This window comes from Brachyistius frenatus, unplaced genomic scaffold, assembly GCF_029030835.1.
Source record: "Brachyistius frenatus isolate BFR_SWC_R1_liver_20210118 unplaced genomic scaffold, ASM2903083v1 Contig_275, whole genome shotgun sequence".
NCBI classification, from domain to species: Eukaryota; Metazoa; Chordata; class Actinopteri; family Embiotocidae; genus Brachyistius; species Brachyistius frenatus.
The window spans coordinates 268,784-282,290 of record NW_027210874.1 but is presented as its reverse complement, the minus strand read 5'-3'; the positions used below and the strand labels follow the sequence as shown (position 1 = coordinate 282,290).

Sequence of the window (13,507 nt, the reverse complement as noted above, 5' to 3'; positions counted from 1 at the left end):
TTTGTTACAAACAGGAACATCTCAGTAACTACAGGATGGATAACCATGAAATTTGGTAAACACTTTTATGGTTATTCTTCATAAAATACATGTTGCTGAAGTATTTACCCATTAAAACATTTCATGTTAGGTATGTCATGTCACTATTTACGGAATTTTGTTTCTATTTTTTTTTTTTTTTTTTTTATTGGAGGGTGACACAAAATGGTCTATATTGTTGTTCATGTAGGAGGGCTTGTTTAGAAATACAAAGAAAAGTACACTGGGTGGCTTTGAAGAAGCGAGATAAAGAGAAACAGTGGGTGTTGTAACAGAATGTTAAATGGACTCCAATTATAGCGCCTTTTTACTCAGGCAGTTTACCAAGCGCTTTGCAATTTTGGGCTATCTTTTACAAACCAATGGCAACACAGAGGCAATGCTGTCCTGCAATCAGGAGCAACTTGGGGTTCAATGTTTTGCCCAAGGACACTTTAGCATGTAGACAGGGGGAGCCAGGGATTGAACCCCCAGCCTGCTGGTCAACCTGCTCTAGAGATAAGTACAACATGTACACAAAAGAAATACACTTATATACACTTATAAACACTTTGCAATACCTTAAAATAAAAAAAAAAAAAAAAAAAAAAAACTGTATTCAATTGCAGATTCATTTTTAGTAGGGGAAGTTTAAACTACAAAGAAAAACAAAACACTGAGCCAAAGGTCAAATACCATCACTTATCATTCACACACAGCATACACAAAAAGCAATTCACACAAATGCAGCACACTCTGACATCATGCGTAACATGCAAACAAATGCTATATATGTTGCATGTGTCATACACAACTATGCATGCAAAGTGCCACACACCATACAGATGCTAACAAAGCACAAACACTGCATTGACCATACATATGCATATACCAATATACCACGCCCTTAGTATAGGTAAGGTGTGATGGTGTATTGGAAACAAACATACACACATACAAACAGACACACACACACACACCACTTTTTCCAAACAGATGCCACACTGCAGTAAAAGGAAGTGAGCCAATGCAGTCCATCGTCTTAAAACCTTGTGTTATTGTTGATGCAATCAGCGTTAAAGCCCAGCACGGGCATTTACTTCATACAGGAGAGCTCCTTTCCTGGAGGAAAGGTTGCGGTGAAGTACACAAACCTGTGGGTCCTGCTTAAGAAACTACAGACATGTAAAGCTGACACCTGTATACAGATGGCCGTTTGGCAGATAAGGCCAGTAAAAGTCTCTAATCTCAGAGTAAATGTTTGGTAAGGAAAGACAGAGAGGAGAGAGACAGAGGAGGGGTATTAAAGAATAGGAGACATCTGGTCTGAGAACCCTGAGGTCATGAGAGGGACACACACATGCACAGAGACTATATGCAGCTTAGTTTCAGAGGCTGTATATAAAAGTGGACGTAGCTTCCGGCTCTGAAAAATGAGGCTGTTGCGAAATTGCCTTAAACTGGGGGGGGGCAAGTCAGTTTGATTGACAGGCTTGTGGTGCAGTCTGGTTATAGCTATCGGTGGGAAGGACGAAGTATCGCCAGGTTTCCAATCAGATTGAGTCAGGCCATTCACAAACCAACGGGTGACTTCACTGCTGCTCTCTCTGAGACACACTTCTCACAAACCAACCCCTCTTTCTATGTAGAATTTCTGCCTGCCCAGAATCGCTGAACGCTATTTGTTTATGAAAACTTTGTCAAAACCTATTTGAGTCTACAGCCGTGCTAGTAGCTCCGTGAGGGTGCACAGAAGCACGGTGGTGCACAATGGCAATTCTAACAGGAACATTTTTAGCAGGCGGAATGATCTATATCCTAGATTATTAGCATGCTAACAATTGCTAATTTAGTAATTTACTAATAATGGAGATGTCATTAGTTTTGCAGGTATTCGGTCACAAACCAAAGAATTGGACAAGTTGGAAATGCTGAACTGCCGGTGCTGGTGAAAAACAAATGGACTAAGTTCTGTGAAATAATTCCAAGGAGGACATGAATATTCGCAGCAATCAAACCAAGACACTTCACTAAAAACTTCAGATGTTAACCGGCTGGTAGCGCCAGAGGGTTTGGCAGGGGATTGGCAGATTTATCCTCTGAGCATCATGAAAGTCTGAAACGACTTTCATTTCAATCAGCATATCAGTGATAGACTGACCAATTGGTCATCAGGCTGATACTGCCATACGCCTCTACGCACACAATTAGTGAGGCACTTTAGTGGTACATTTTACCAAATCGATGTATACGTAATCAAATTACAACAGGATTCTTATCACACTCACAACCTAAGGCCTCAAGGTGCCCATGAGGTTTGGGACCAAGTAGGCTTTCCATCATTCTGTGGGAAGTATTTTCAATGTAAACTCCTCACGGTCAAGTCCAACCTGAACAGAGCTTCACTTTAAACCATTCAGCTCCATCAAACTTAAGTTCGGGCCAAATAATAAGTATCTCAAAACAAGACATAAATCCAAAACTATCTGCTGACTGCATACCATCCATCCATCCATCCATCCATTATCTATACTAGAGCTGTCCAATTTGGGGCTTATTTTCCCAAAAGGAATCATATGGGTGCTTTATTTTTTTTTGACAATCATTTCTGAAGAATGATAAAATTACTATGAAGATGATTAAAGAATAGTGTTTTAATTAATCTAATGTTACGCTGTAAAAAACTACAACGTAAACATGTATTTTTGGCCCACTGACCTCCATCAAGTTAAATTGTTGGCCCTTCATGGTAAATAGTTTGGGCACCTCTATCTATACCCATTTTATCCAGTACAAGGTGACGGGGTGGCTGGAGCCTAGCTGACTTTGGGTAAAGGCGAGGTACACCCTGGACAGGTCGCCGCTCCATCATATGCCCAACACAGAAAGACAGACAATCACTTACACTCACATGCAGCCAATTTAGAATTTGGCTGAATACCACTGGACATATGACATATGTAAAATAATGTTTTACAGATCAGTTGATGTTCTGTAACTTATATGAAAGCTGTTTTTACAGCCTGGACCATGTTTTAAACAAGAGCCCTCATCTCATTTGGGCAAAGTGGGTCATAATAAATTCCACAGAAAGTTAAACATCAATGTTTTGTAATCTAATCCAAACCACTTCAATGGCATAGCAGTTCCCATGCAGTGAACCCAGACCTAAACACAAATATTAAACGGTGAACTGCCTCTTTAGTTGATACTTTGTGAAACCATTATTTACAATAACTTGGCATTCAGAACAGTTATCCAGCAGCCCAGTGGAACGAATTAGAAAACGGATCTCTGGTTGTTGGGATTGTTGGCAAGGTTGGAAATGACTGAGAGCAGCACTGTGAGCCAAGTGCACTGATGTAGGTAAGTGAATATAAACGTCCACTCAATCATGTTTGCTGGACAATATTTTGAATTCCAGAAAAATAGGACATACTGCATGTTTGGATCTTAGCTGAATAAAATATCGATGAAAACAAAGTTAACAAAAGATATCATCTTTGCACATTGAAACATTTAACTACAGCCCATGTCCACCCAACACCCACACTACAGCTGGTAAATAGACAGAAATGTGCATTGAAGTTGACATTTAATGGCACCATTACTCACAATAACATACCATTCACTGACAGTGTTTATGATAAGTTGACAGTCAGAACACCAGACCTGTCTGATCCATTATTTTTTGTTGAATGGCTCATAGTTGTGGGTAGTAAATGTGTTGAAGTGTTAGTCAAACTATTTTTACGGACAGCCTGTTGGTATGTTCAAGCATGTGGAGTGTAAGTGTGTGCAGGACATGTGTTCTTAAGCAGATGTACATACACATACCAGGCCTGACGTAAGCACTACAGTTTGAGAAACAAAGGTTCCTCAGAGGTCTACATACAATGATGACTTTAAATAGGACACACTTGGATCGCTTTTTGTCCCACTATGATGACATGACAAAAGGCAGAGGCCCACCTCTGACCCTTGTTCTATCTGAGGTTTTTCTTACTGTTAAAGTGAAGTTTCTTTCTCCCTCACGTGAGAATTGTTAAATTGTTGGGTTCCTCTGTATAATGTTGTAAAGTTCTTTTGAAGGGACTTTACTGTGTGCCCTGAAATAACCAGCTGTGTTGTGCTATATAAATAAAATACAATTGAATAGAATTTTAAAAAGACGCACGCTCACAATTTTAGCAGTTGGTCGTGAAGAATTAAATATATAAATTTATCCAGATTAAATTTTACGCAGCACACTAGAATCTAACCACAAACTCCATATTGGATACCTGTGGTGTAAGCATGCCATTTTTGCTACTGCGTTGACACAACACCAGCATGGCAACATGGTATGGCATGTATGATGGTGATGGGTATATCGGTGTACCAAATTGTCCTACTTTGGTCCTACTTTAAAAGTCACTTCACTACTGCTTGTCTTCAGTGTTTTATTCATGTTTTCACTAACTTTACCTGAAGTTTTTCACATCAATTAAAAATAGTTTTTCACCATTTTTACAACTATTTCACAGACACTGCTTAAATAACCATACTCCTAATGCTCTCAGAGACACACTAAACCTTGTGTTGTTGCAGTCTGTTCTTTATACAGGCAATTTCCTATTCAAGATATAAACAATCTTCAAAGCGTTAGCTGACACCACTTAAATGAGTGGAATGGATTTCTTTAAGACAACCAGTCATTGGTTGCCATTGGTGGGATAGGGTTTGAGAAAATGAATATTTTCCTTCAGTTAAAAAAAAAAGGTCTGCTCTGGTGGCGAGCCCTACTTTAGTCTGAAATACTAAACCCTAATAGTTTCTTTTTCAATAACAAAGTCAGAGATGTCTTAGATTAGCTCTGCTCTAACCAATAAAGCCTCGTGGAACCCTCCATTTCCTGGGTGGACAGTCTCATTACATGTATATTAGCTCTGTCGTTTTCACCCCGAATCACCGACTTCCTTTCTAAGTACTGCTTGTAGGCCAAAATTATGAGCTCTTAACTTGCTGTCGTCATCTTGACCGCCTCGCACTCTGACTCCACTCAATCCATAAATACAGCGAGCTCAGAGAGACGGAGAGGAGGTGTTCTGTTTTTCCTCTGATGTGTTTAAAGTGGTACTTGCCCTCGGTTGAGGAAAAGCCCATTTTAAACCCTCAAACTATGTTAAAATAGATTGTGTTAAAAGTCGGTGTTGCTTTTTGTTATGCTAACCATTTCCCAGTTCAAATTTAATAAAAATTAACCCATTTCTCACCAAATGAATGTGAAAAACCAAAGTAATATTTTATATATCAAGACCAAAATTGTAACTTTGGACATGCCTTACCAAAAAAATAACTAAAAGCATTTGACAAAAAAAGAAAAAAGAAATCCAAACTCAATATCTATCTATTAGCTTTTTTGAGCTTTCAACTGTAATCCATCTCCTTTATCGACAAGTGAGGAAAGACAGCTTTAATGACCAACAACACCAAATGAACTGAGACTAATTTGACCAGGTTCACGTGTCATCTTTTGTTGATGAAGTAGCAGATGTGGTTGAAAGCTCAGGGTAAGTCAACCTTGCACTAAACAAAAACAAACAAAGTGTTTGACAAAATACCAAACAGATAATTTAAAACTTTAAATACAAATATTACTCAAATTACTAGCTTTAACTGAAAATTCCTGAACTGAACCAAATTGGAAATGATTCAGCAGTCATCATTTGCTGATGAGGGCTGTAAGATGCAGTTCTACGCAAAAAGCTCCAAAGTCGACCTTGAGTGCAGGTTATTGTCTGCACTTGAGATTTATATTGTTATTTTTTTCAGGTTTGCAGTGCATATACATTTTTTTGACAGTGAATTCTGCTGGGAGAACACGTACATTAACTTAAAAAATTACAGAAATTTTAGCTCATAAGGAGTTTCTCAATTTCCAGAAGTGTACAGTCACAAACTGGCTTTATATCAAAACAGAAAAATAAACCATTTTCTTTGAGAATTATCAGTATTCAGATGCAGCTATTGGGTTTATTACAAAAACACTGCAACATTCAGATTGTAGTTTAAGTGGCAGTGTTCACTAATGCTGCACCGGTCAATGTGGCGTGCAGCGCAAAAAAAACTTTTTTTCTGCTGTAGTGTGATTCTGCCTTTAATCTAGAAAGACAGAGCTTTGAAAACTTGTTTCATTAACCGAGAGCAACACGGACCCGTGGCAGCCAGAATTCTCCTGATGTTTACAATGTTTGGCTCAAAATGTGTCTGCTGGTGATTACAAAAATTGTGGTATGGAGTTTCTCCGTGACCACGATTTGGGATTTGATGTCCTTGCACCTACTGAGATGTGGAAATGTTGTAACCAAGCTCGTCTATAACTCTCCCATGGTGTATTCCAGTTAATTTGCATTTGATTTCCCTCTGTGCTTCCTTTCTCTCTCTGTGTGTGTGTGTGTGTGTGTGTGTGTGTGTGTGTGTGTGTGTGTGTGTGTGTGTGTGTGTGTGTGTGTGTGTGTGTGTGTGTGTGTGTGTGTGTGTGTGTGTGTGTGTGTGTGTGTGTGTGTGTGTGTGTGTGTGTGTGTGTGTGTGTGTGTGTGTGTGTGTGTGTGTGTGAAATGTCTCAGTGTGTGTTTTTCAGGCAGTGGATGCCCCTGAGGAGGACAAGCCAAAACAAATGTTAATGCCCACAGAGGACTCTTAAAACTGCGCTGTGTGTGAGTCAGTAAAATGAAACAGAAAGTATTAACTGTATGAAACAAAGCCAACCACTGATCCTTCTCCTCTGAATTAGAATTAGAAAGACTCTGCATTTCCACTCTCTGTCAGAGGTGCTGGAGGTCTGTCTGACAAAGCTAAAAAAAAAAAAAAAAAAAAAAAATGCTTCTAAAAGCTGCAATTCATTTCCTTCCACCTGAAGTTTGTCAAACTTCATTTTCTTTTTTTTAAACGAGTGAAGCAGAACAGCCCTCCTTTGTCGTAGCCTTTTCTATTAAGCTATTTGACCAGCCATTATTTTGAAAAGAGCTGTTCTTTGCTCAAGTGTCAACTGGTTTCTGTCTTGTCTAGTTTCTGAAATAAGAAATTAAACAAAATTTGCTAAAAGAAATCTTTGTTTTGGTGTTTTACTGTTTAAAAAAAAATGTGTTGTTTTATTGTGAAATTCTTGAATTAATTGTCTTGCTCCAGACTGTGACTGTATTAACACGTCTGGCATCTTTGCCTGTTTGTTACAGGTCCCGTAACCATGATGACATTACTATTTGGCTCAAAGTGCTGCTACCACGACTAAAGTAAAAATAGCCATCAGTGAACCTTATGTCCATTTCAACTATACCGTCCAGGTAAGCTTGGAGACGCACACACGGTCCGTGTGCCAAAGACTTGCTGCTATGCAGTTGTCATTTCTCTTGTGAAATTAAAATAGTCGCATGAGGCTTAAAAAGTGGCTAAAGCATTACTTGTTTACTTCATGGTATTAAATTGGGTGCTTACAGGATTAAAGTTTTTAATTTTTGGCAGGAATGCAGCAGCAGAGCCAGCCCTCCAAATGCAGATGTCAGTCAATGAGTTACTGAGTGAGTGACTGACTGACTGATAAAAGAACACTGGTTGGCCGAATGCCATAACTTCCTATATTTGTTTTAAATAAAAGGCTATTTTTTTTTTTTAAATGAAAAGCGTTGTAGAGTTTAAGCGGTCCAGATAAACATTAGGTTTTGACCTTGTCTTGTTTATTAATATTACAAATGTTTAATGATATATAAAATATCTGAAATCTATATAATCTAGTCACTGACACTGGAAACAATTAATCATTAAAACTACAGGGCTCATGTCTGATGTCTGACCATGTGATCTGATTATGGTCATTGTTAACTCACAAATCCATCCTACAAAATAAACAAATGAGAAAGTCCCCAAAAGATAAGGTAACTCGGGGTCAGTAATAAATGTCATTGTTTGCTCGTGAAAAAATCATTTACACACATTATGAAACAGAAGTGGATGTTACACGTTTATATTTAGCCTTGACCTGAGCACTGTTTGCAAGTCATCAATCATGTGTTGTAAATGAACACATAAACTCCTCATGGAACTGTGTTGTTTCCATTTGAGTCCACTAAGTCTATTTCTATTAACTCAATGTAACTGATTTAGTTCAAAATCCTCCTGTAGGCCCACCGTGCTGATGATTTACTGCATTCAAGCAGTTTGTAGTCGTTGAAGTTGGATTTGAAGCACTAAATCCACAAGTATGAGCGTGTGTGTGTGTGTGTGCGTGTGCGTGTGCGTGTGCGCTGACCATGGAGTCTTCGTCAGCGTTGAAGACGGTACAAGCCTGGGCCTGCATGAAGGACAGGATGGTTCCTGCGATCTTCCTCAGTAAGACCTCCAGACACTGCTGTTCCTCAAAGATCAGACTGGCCAGGTCCAACAGCACCTGCAAACGCACACATACACACATTATGTACAAAGTCGCGCCTGTGTGTACACAGACCTCCAGAAACACACATTAACACCCACCTGATTGCGTCTGTTTTCCAGCTGCGATGTCTCGTATAGCTGCGCGTTGTGCAGCACGATGCCCGAAAAGGCCAAATAAGATGAGAAGTCCTGTTGGGGAGGAACAGAACAACATCTGAGCACCAGGTAGAAAGAGCACAGACGGAGGGGAAAAGACTGGACTATGGACAAAAGACAAATCAGTGAAGAGGGGAGCTAAAAGAGAATAAATTAATGTGGAGAGATAACCGATGATACGAGGAATAAAGAGACTGACGGATTAAGATAAAGGAATACAGTTTTATATGCAGCATATCTGAAGTCTTTGGGATCACATACGGTCAACCAGTTCAGAGTAACCTTCTGTTAATAGTCAGGTGTACAATTTATTGAAGTTTCTAATAAAAAAAAAAAAAACTTTTGAATGAAACAGTAGACTTTACAAACCTTTTCATCCTGCTCAGTGAAGGTACCTTCCTCCCCACATTTCTTGTTGATGGCCTGAGCCACTCCAACTACCTGCGATAGGTCAGATTAATAAAGCAAAAAGAGTCAAAACAGTAATTCTGAGTGATGTCAGTAGCTGGGTTTCATCCATATGTGATGCAAATTTTGAGTAAAACTGCTGAAGACAATTTTTTTATTTGATCTATCTACAACTGTTATACAAACATAAGTAGGTTTGTTCAGATACAGTAAACAGCTAGTGGTGCACATTTTCCAGTCCAGCATGTAGAATGTGAAAAAGATCGTAGAAAACATGATGAAAATATCGCATTTCTGTTTGTTTCATTTTTTGTATCTTCAGATTGCTGTATATTGGTATTTTTACTCTTCCACCTAAAACACTTTTTTTTTTTTTCATTTTCAAAACAAATGGAAAGCAGACATGAATTGTAATAACTTTAGAGCATTAATTAAGTTATTACTTTGTTTACTTTGCTTTATGATCAAATATCTGCAAACTGATTAATAACATTTCCATCAGCCTCAGCTGTATTTTATTTTTAGGTTGAATTAGCAAATGTTAGCGAGTTAATATCCTAAACAAAGATATAATAATGGTAAACATAATACATAGGCCGAGGTTGCTGGGGGAGCTTCTTTCCTCTCAATATTTAACTCTCTATACACTCGTGTCTCACTGTTACGTGCTTTTTCTCTCCCATAGTTTTTGTTTATTGTCTGTTGTCTCCATTCAGTTCCCTCGCTCGCGTAGTTTCTGTTCTTTCTTTTGCAGATGTCCCGCTATGGAGCTGCATGTCTCTGCTCTGTGATTGTCGGCCCAACCAACAGTTCATGTCTTGTATCTCTATGCTGTCCTTTTCTCTCTCTGCTCTCCTCTCGCCCCAACCAATCAAGGCAGATGCCCGCCCACCTCTGAGCCTGGTTCTGTTTGAGGTTTCTTCCTGTTAAGAGGGAGTTTTTCCTTCTCTTTAAGGGAGGTAAGGGAGGTTTTTCTCCCTTAAAGAGGAGTTTTTCCCACCTGGCTTATGAGAATTGTTAAATTATTGGGATTCCCTGTATGAGGCTGTAAAGTTCTGTTGTAAGGACTTTAATGTGTTAAGTGCCATGAAATAAGCTATGTTGTGATTTGGCACTATATAAATGAAATTGAATTGAATTGAATTGAATAAATGCTTAACATCAGCATGTTAGCGATGTCATTGTGACCATTGTTAACATGCTGATGTTAGCATTTAGCTCAAAGCGCCACTGTACCAAAATACAGCCTGACAGAGCTGTAAGGTCTAGTTCCACCAGCTGGTTTTTTGCTTAATACTAAAAGATTATAAAACAACAGAAGAGTTATCATCAAGCAGGCTGCAGCTTCCAGCCACAGCTGCAATATGATAATCATACAACGCATCTCATGCATGAATCATCTTCTCCAAAAGAAGTGAAGAAGAGCTTGTACTTGGGGTTGAGATAGGCTAAAAAAAAACACCTTTTAAAAGAACTGTGCAAAATAAAATGTAACAAAACGGCCACCGAAGTGCATATGGTATGTGGTAATGCTGTGGTGGGTTGTCTCACCTCTTCTCTGTGGTTCTTGATGGGCAGACAGAGGATGCTCTGGGTTTTGTAGCCTGTGATGAGGTCGACCTCTGCGTTGAACCTGGGGTCCTGAGCAAGCAGAGAACAAACACAGAATCCTGTTTCAACAACAGCTGTTTACAGAAGGGTCAGATATTTTGGATCGAATATTAGCGTTTATAAAAAAAAAAAAATACTGATGATACCAGTAGCTTTCACCAGTGACAAATTAGACCTATTTCATGTTTCAGTAACTTCACTAAAAATAGTTAGTGAAGTTACTGAAACATGAAATACATGTAATTTGTATGTATTTGAATTTCTCCACGTGTTGAATCTGTGTTCAGAGTTTGGAAGGGGGTCGTTTTTTAATCCAAAACCCAAAACACAAGTGTAGCAGAACAAGTAAATGGATCAAACACTGGAAAAAACTTCAGCTGCAATTGTTGTGTCGTTATCAAACTAGCATAGCCTATACTATCTACACAAGCTGGTAACCTAGTGTTACTTTGAAGGCCAGGAGTTAGCATATTATTTAATGACATTAGTTTGTCTTTACGGGTTACATTAAATATGAAAAAGTTCATGACCATATCATATTTGAACACAGTGTAGATGCCATTCCTGATATAAAACTGTTCTATCAGGAAACATTAGCAGCTCTGTCCTGCTTGGTTGGAGTTGGGGAACTTTACACCTCAGACTAGATCTGTCATAGACTGCATACGTGTTGTCAAAGAAAAGAAAGCTTGAGATGTAAAGCAGCATCAGACCTCCTTTGCACTCAAACCCTTAACAAGCAGTTCAACCACCTACAGTCACAGCAGCTGTCCAATTCTGTAGTGGCTAAGCACATACAGCTTTAAGCATTACGCAACACTAAATACCCCTCTTCTCCAAAAGAAAGGGCTCACATTGTGTTTGTGTTTGGTATCAGTCACAAGAAGACAAATGCCTTCATTGGTTTAACCCTCGTGTTGTCCTCGGGTCAAAATGACCCGCAGCTGTGTTCAACAAAGTTCTATTTTATTTCTATATTTTTATATATTTTTTGGGGATCATTGGTCATCATTCTTTAAAGAAACCCTCACAGCATCCTCGTCACCAATGATCCCAAAAAAATATGAAAATAAAATAGAACTTGGTTGAACACAGCTGCGGGTCATTTTGACCCGAGGACAACAGGAGGGTTACGAGGGAGAAGAGGCTTCTGAAGGCACATTATTAAGGACCAGTGGATGAAGATGTTTTGTTTTTTGAGGACTATTCCCCGAATGGCAATCCTCCCACCCACCGGCTGACCTTTAAACACTCAGCTTCTCTCTGTCCATTCCCATTATCTTCTCCACTCAAGGAACTGTGTTTGTGTGTGGATAAAACGATGACTAGAAGAGAAACACAACACCAGTGTCACAGCCACACAAACACAACCTGTTTTTGGATTGTATCATAAAATGGTTGCTTGTGTCACAACACGATTTCTGTAAACATCCTAGGGTTCTCACCAGCTGCAGACTGTACACAAAGAGCATGGGCTCTCAGTCATTCCACTCCTGCACAGCACATATGGCGCACAACGATAGAAATTGAACAACATAATCGCAGGATTTCTTTCAAATCGTCAAATAAATGTTTAATTCTTCCCTAAACAATATTAAATACCAAAAGGCACAAATAAATGCCACACTTCTGGTAGACTACAGTCTACATGTAAACATACAGTATGTTGCAGTTTAAGAGCTGTTTTGTATCTGAAGACTTTTGCCCGATGTTCCTTTGTTCTACAAGGTTCCATAGACTGTTTGAAAAAAAAAAAAAAAAAAAACTCAACAAAGTGATCTTGATTCAGAAAATATACAGTTCCAAAGCCCTTATTCCATCATTAAAATGGAGTCATGCTTGTCATTCTCAATCTGTTCTGTTATATTATATTACGAATATAAAGTTGGTTTGCCATTTTGTTTGTTTGCAGCAAAGCTGCAGACGGTGAAAAACAACACTTTTTTAAGATGTTCCAAAGATGTTTCGCATTAAATGTCCACCAGTGGCTCAAATGGCATAATCTGTCTTTTTTTTTCCTACACTAGGTTTTTAGTGAAACATTTGTCATTCCTGACATGTTAAAACGACATTCCTGACATGTTAAAACGTTCAGATTTACTCTCGAAACGTGCATATGAAAAAATCACAACTTTTGTCAAATTGATTGTTTTCCTTAATACAAAATGTCCAAAGGTTAAAATAACAAATTACAAAATATCAGAAGCACAAGTACAAACACCACTAATGTTAAATACCTAATTTGAAAATATTCCAACCTTGTAGTTTATAGAGCCTTCAAATATCATGTGGCAACAAAAGGATTTCTGTGAAAATATGTAGAAAATGATTAACTGTAGAAACTTGATTATTTGAATACTATCTTTAGCCAGTTACAAGTATACAGAGAATAATTGTAAAATGGAAATTTCTTTTCTACTCAGTTTTTAACCAAAGTGCCTTTTCAAAAAAAACAATCTAAACCCAGCCACTAAACTATCACCTGCTCCACTGTGACTAACTGGAACAATCTACAACAACCTTTAACTGCAGCACACCACAGTCCAGAGCCAGAAGTTTTTTTTTTTTCCTGCAACGTTTACACACACAATCATCCGTCAAAATCCAAGAAATATGCGGCTGGATGGGGGGGGGAATTCAAAACAGAACTCAAGGAGAGATAGATAAATCCTGTATTTCATTCCCACAAGATTACAGTTTGGATGCGGCACAGTGAAGGCATTTATAAGGTCATCACCCCCCGTGCTTGTCTGTGGATTGGTTTGGCCCAGGCGGTTGCCAGACACTCAGTTAGTCCAGCCCACAGAGGGCTGTACTAATATAAACAGTCAGAGGAAGGATTGTTTTTCACTGTGCTGCTGAAATCAATGTAATCCTGAGCAGACTAATGGGTAGTTAAACATCC

The 13,507-nt window shown here is 38.7% G+C and overlaps 1 protein-coding gene across 2 annotated transcripts in view; it reads right to left on the bottom strand.

Moving 5' to 3' along the window:
- Window positions 1-13,507, bottom strand: part of pde5ab (phosphodiesterase 5A, cGMP-specific, b) — a 57,355-nt gene that overhangs the window by 34,228 nt on the left and 9,620 nt on the right. For both annotated transcript variants that reach the window (XM_069721860.1, XM_069721859.1), the window contains exons 4-7: window positions 10,543-10,632; window positions 8,953-9,024; window positions 8,527-8,616; window positions 8,306-8,443 (exon numbers count right to left, since the gene is read on the bottom strand). In XM_069721860.1, the coding sequence (XP_069577961.1) occupies window positions 8,306-8,443; window positions 8,527-8,616; window positions 8,953-9,024; window positions 10,543-10,632 (390 nt within the window). The remainder of the gene's footprint in view (window positions 1-8,305; window positions 8,444-8,526; window positions 8,617-8,952; window positions 9,025-10,542; window positions 10,633-13,507) is intronic.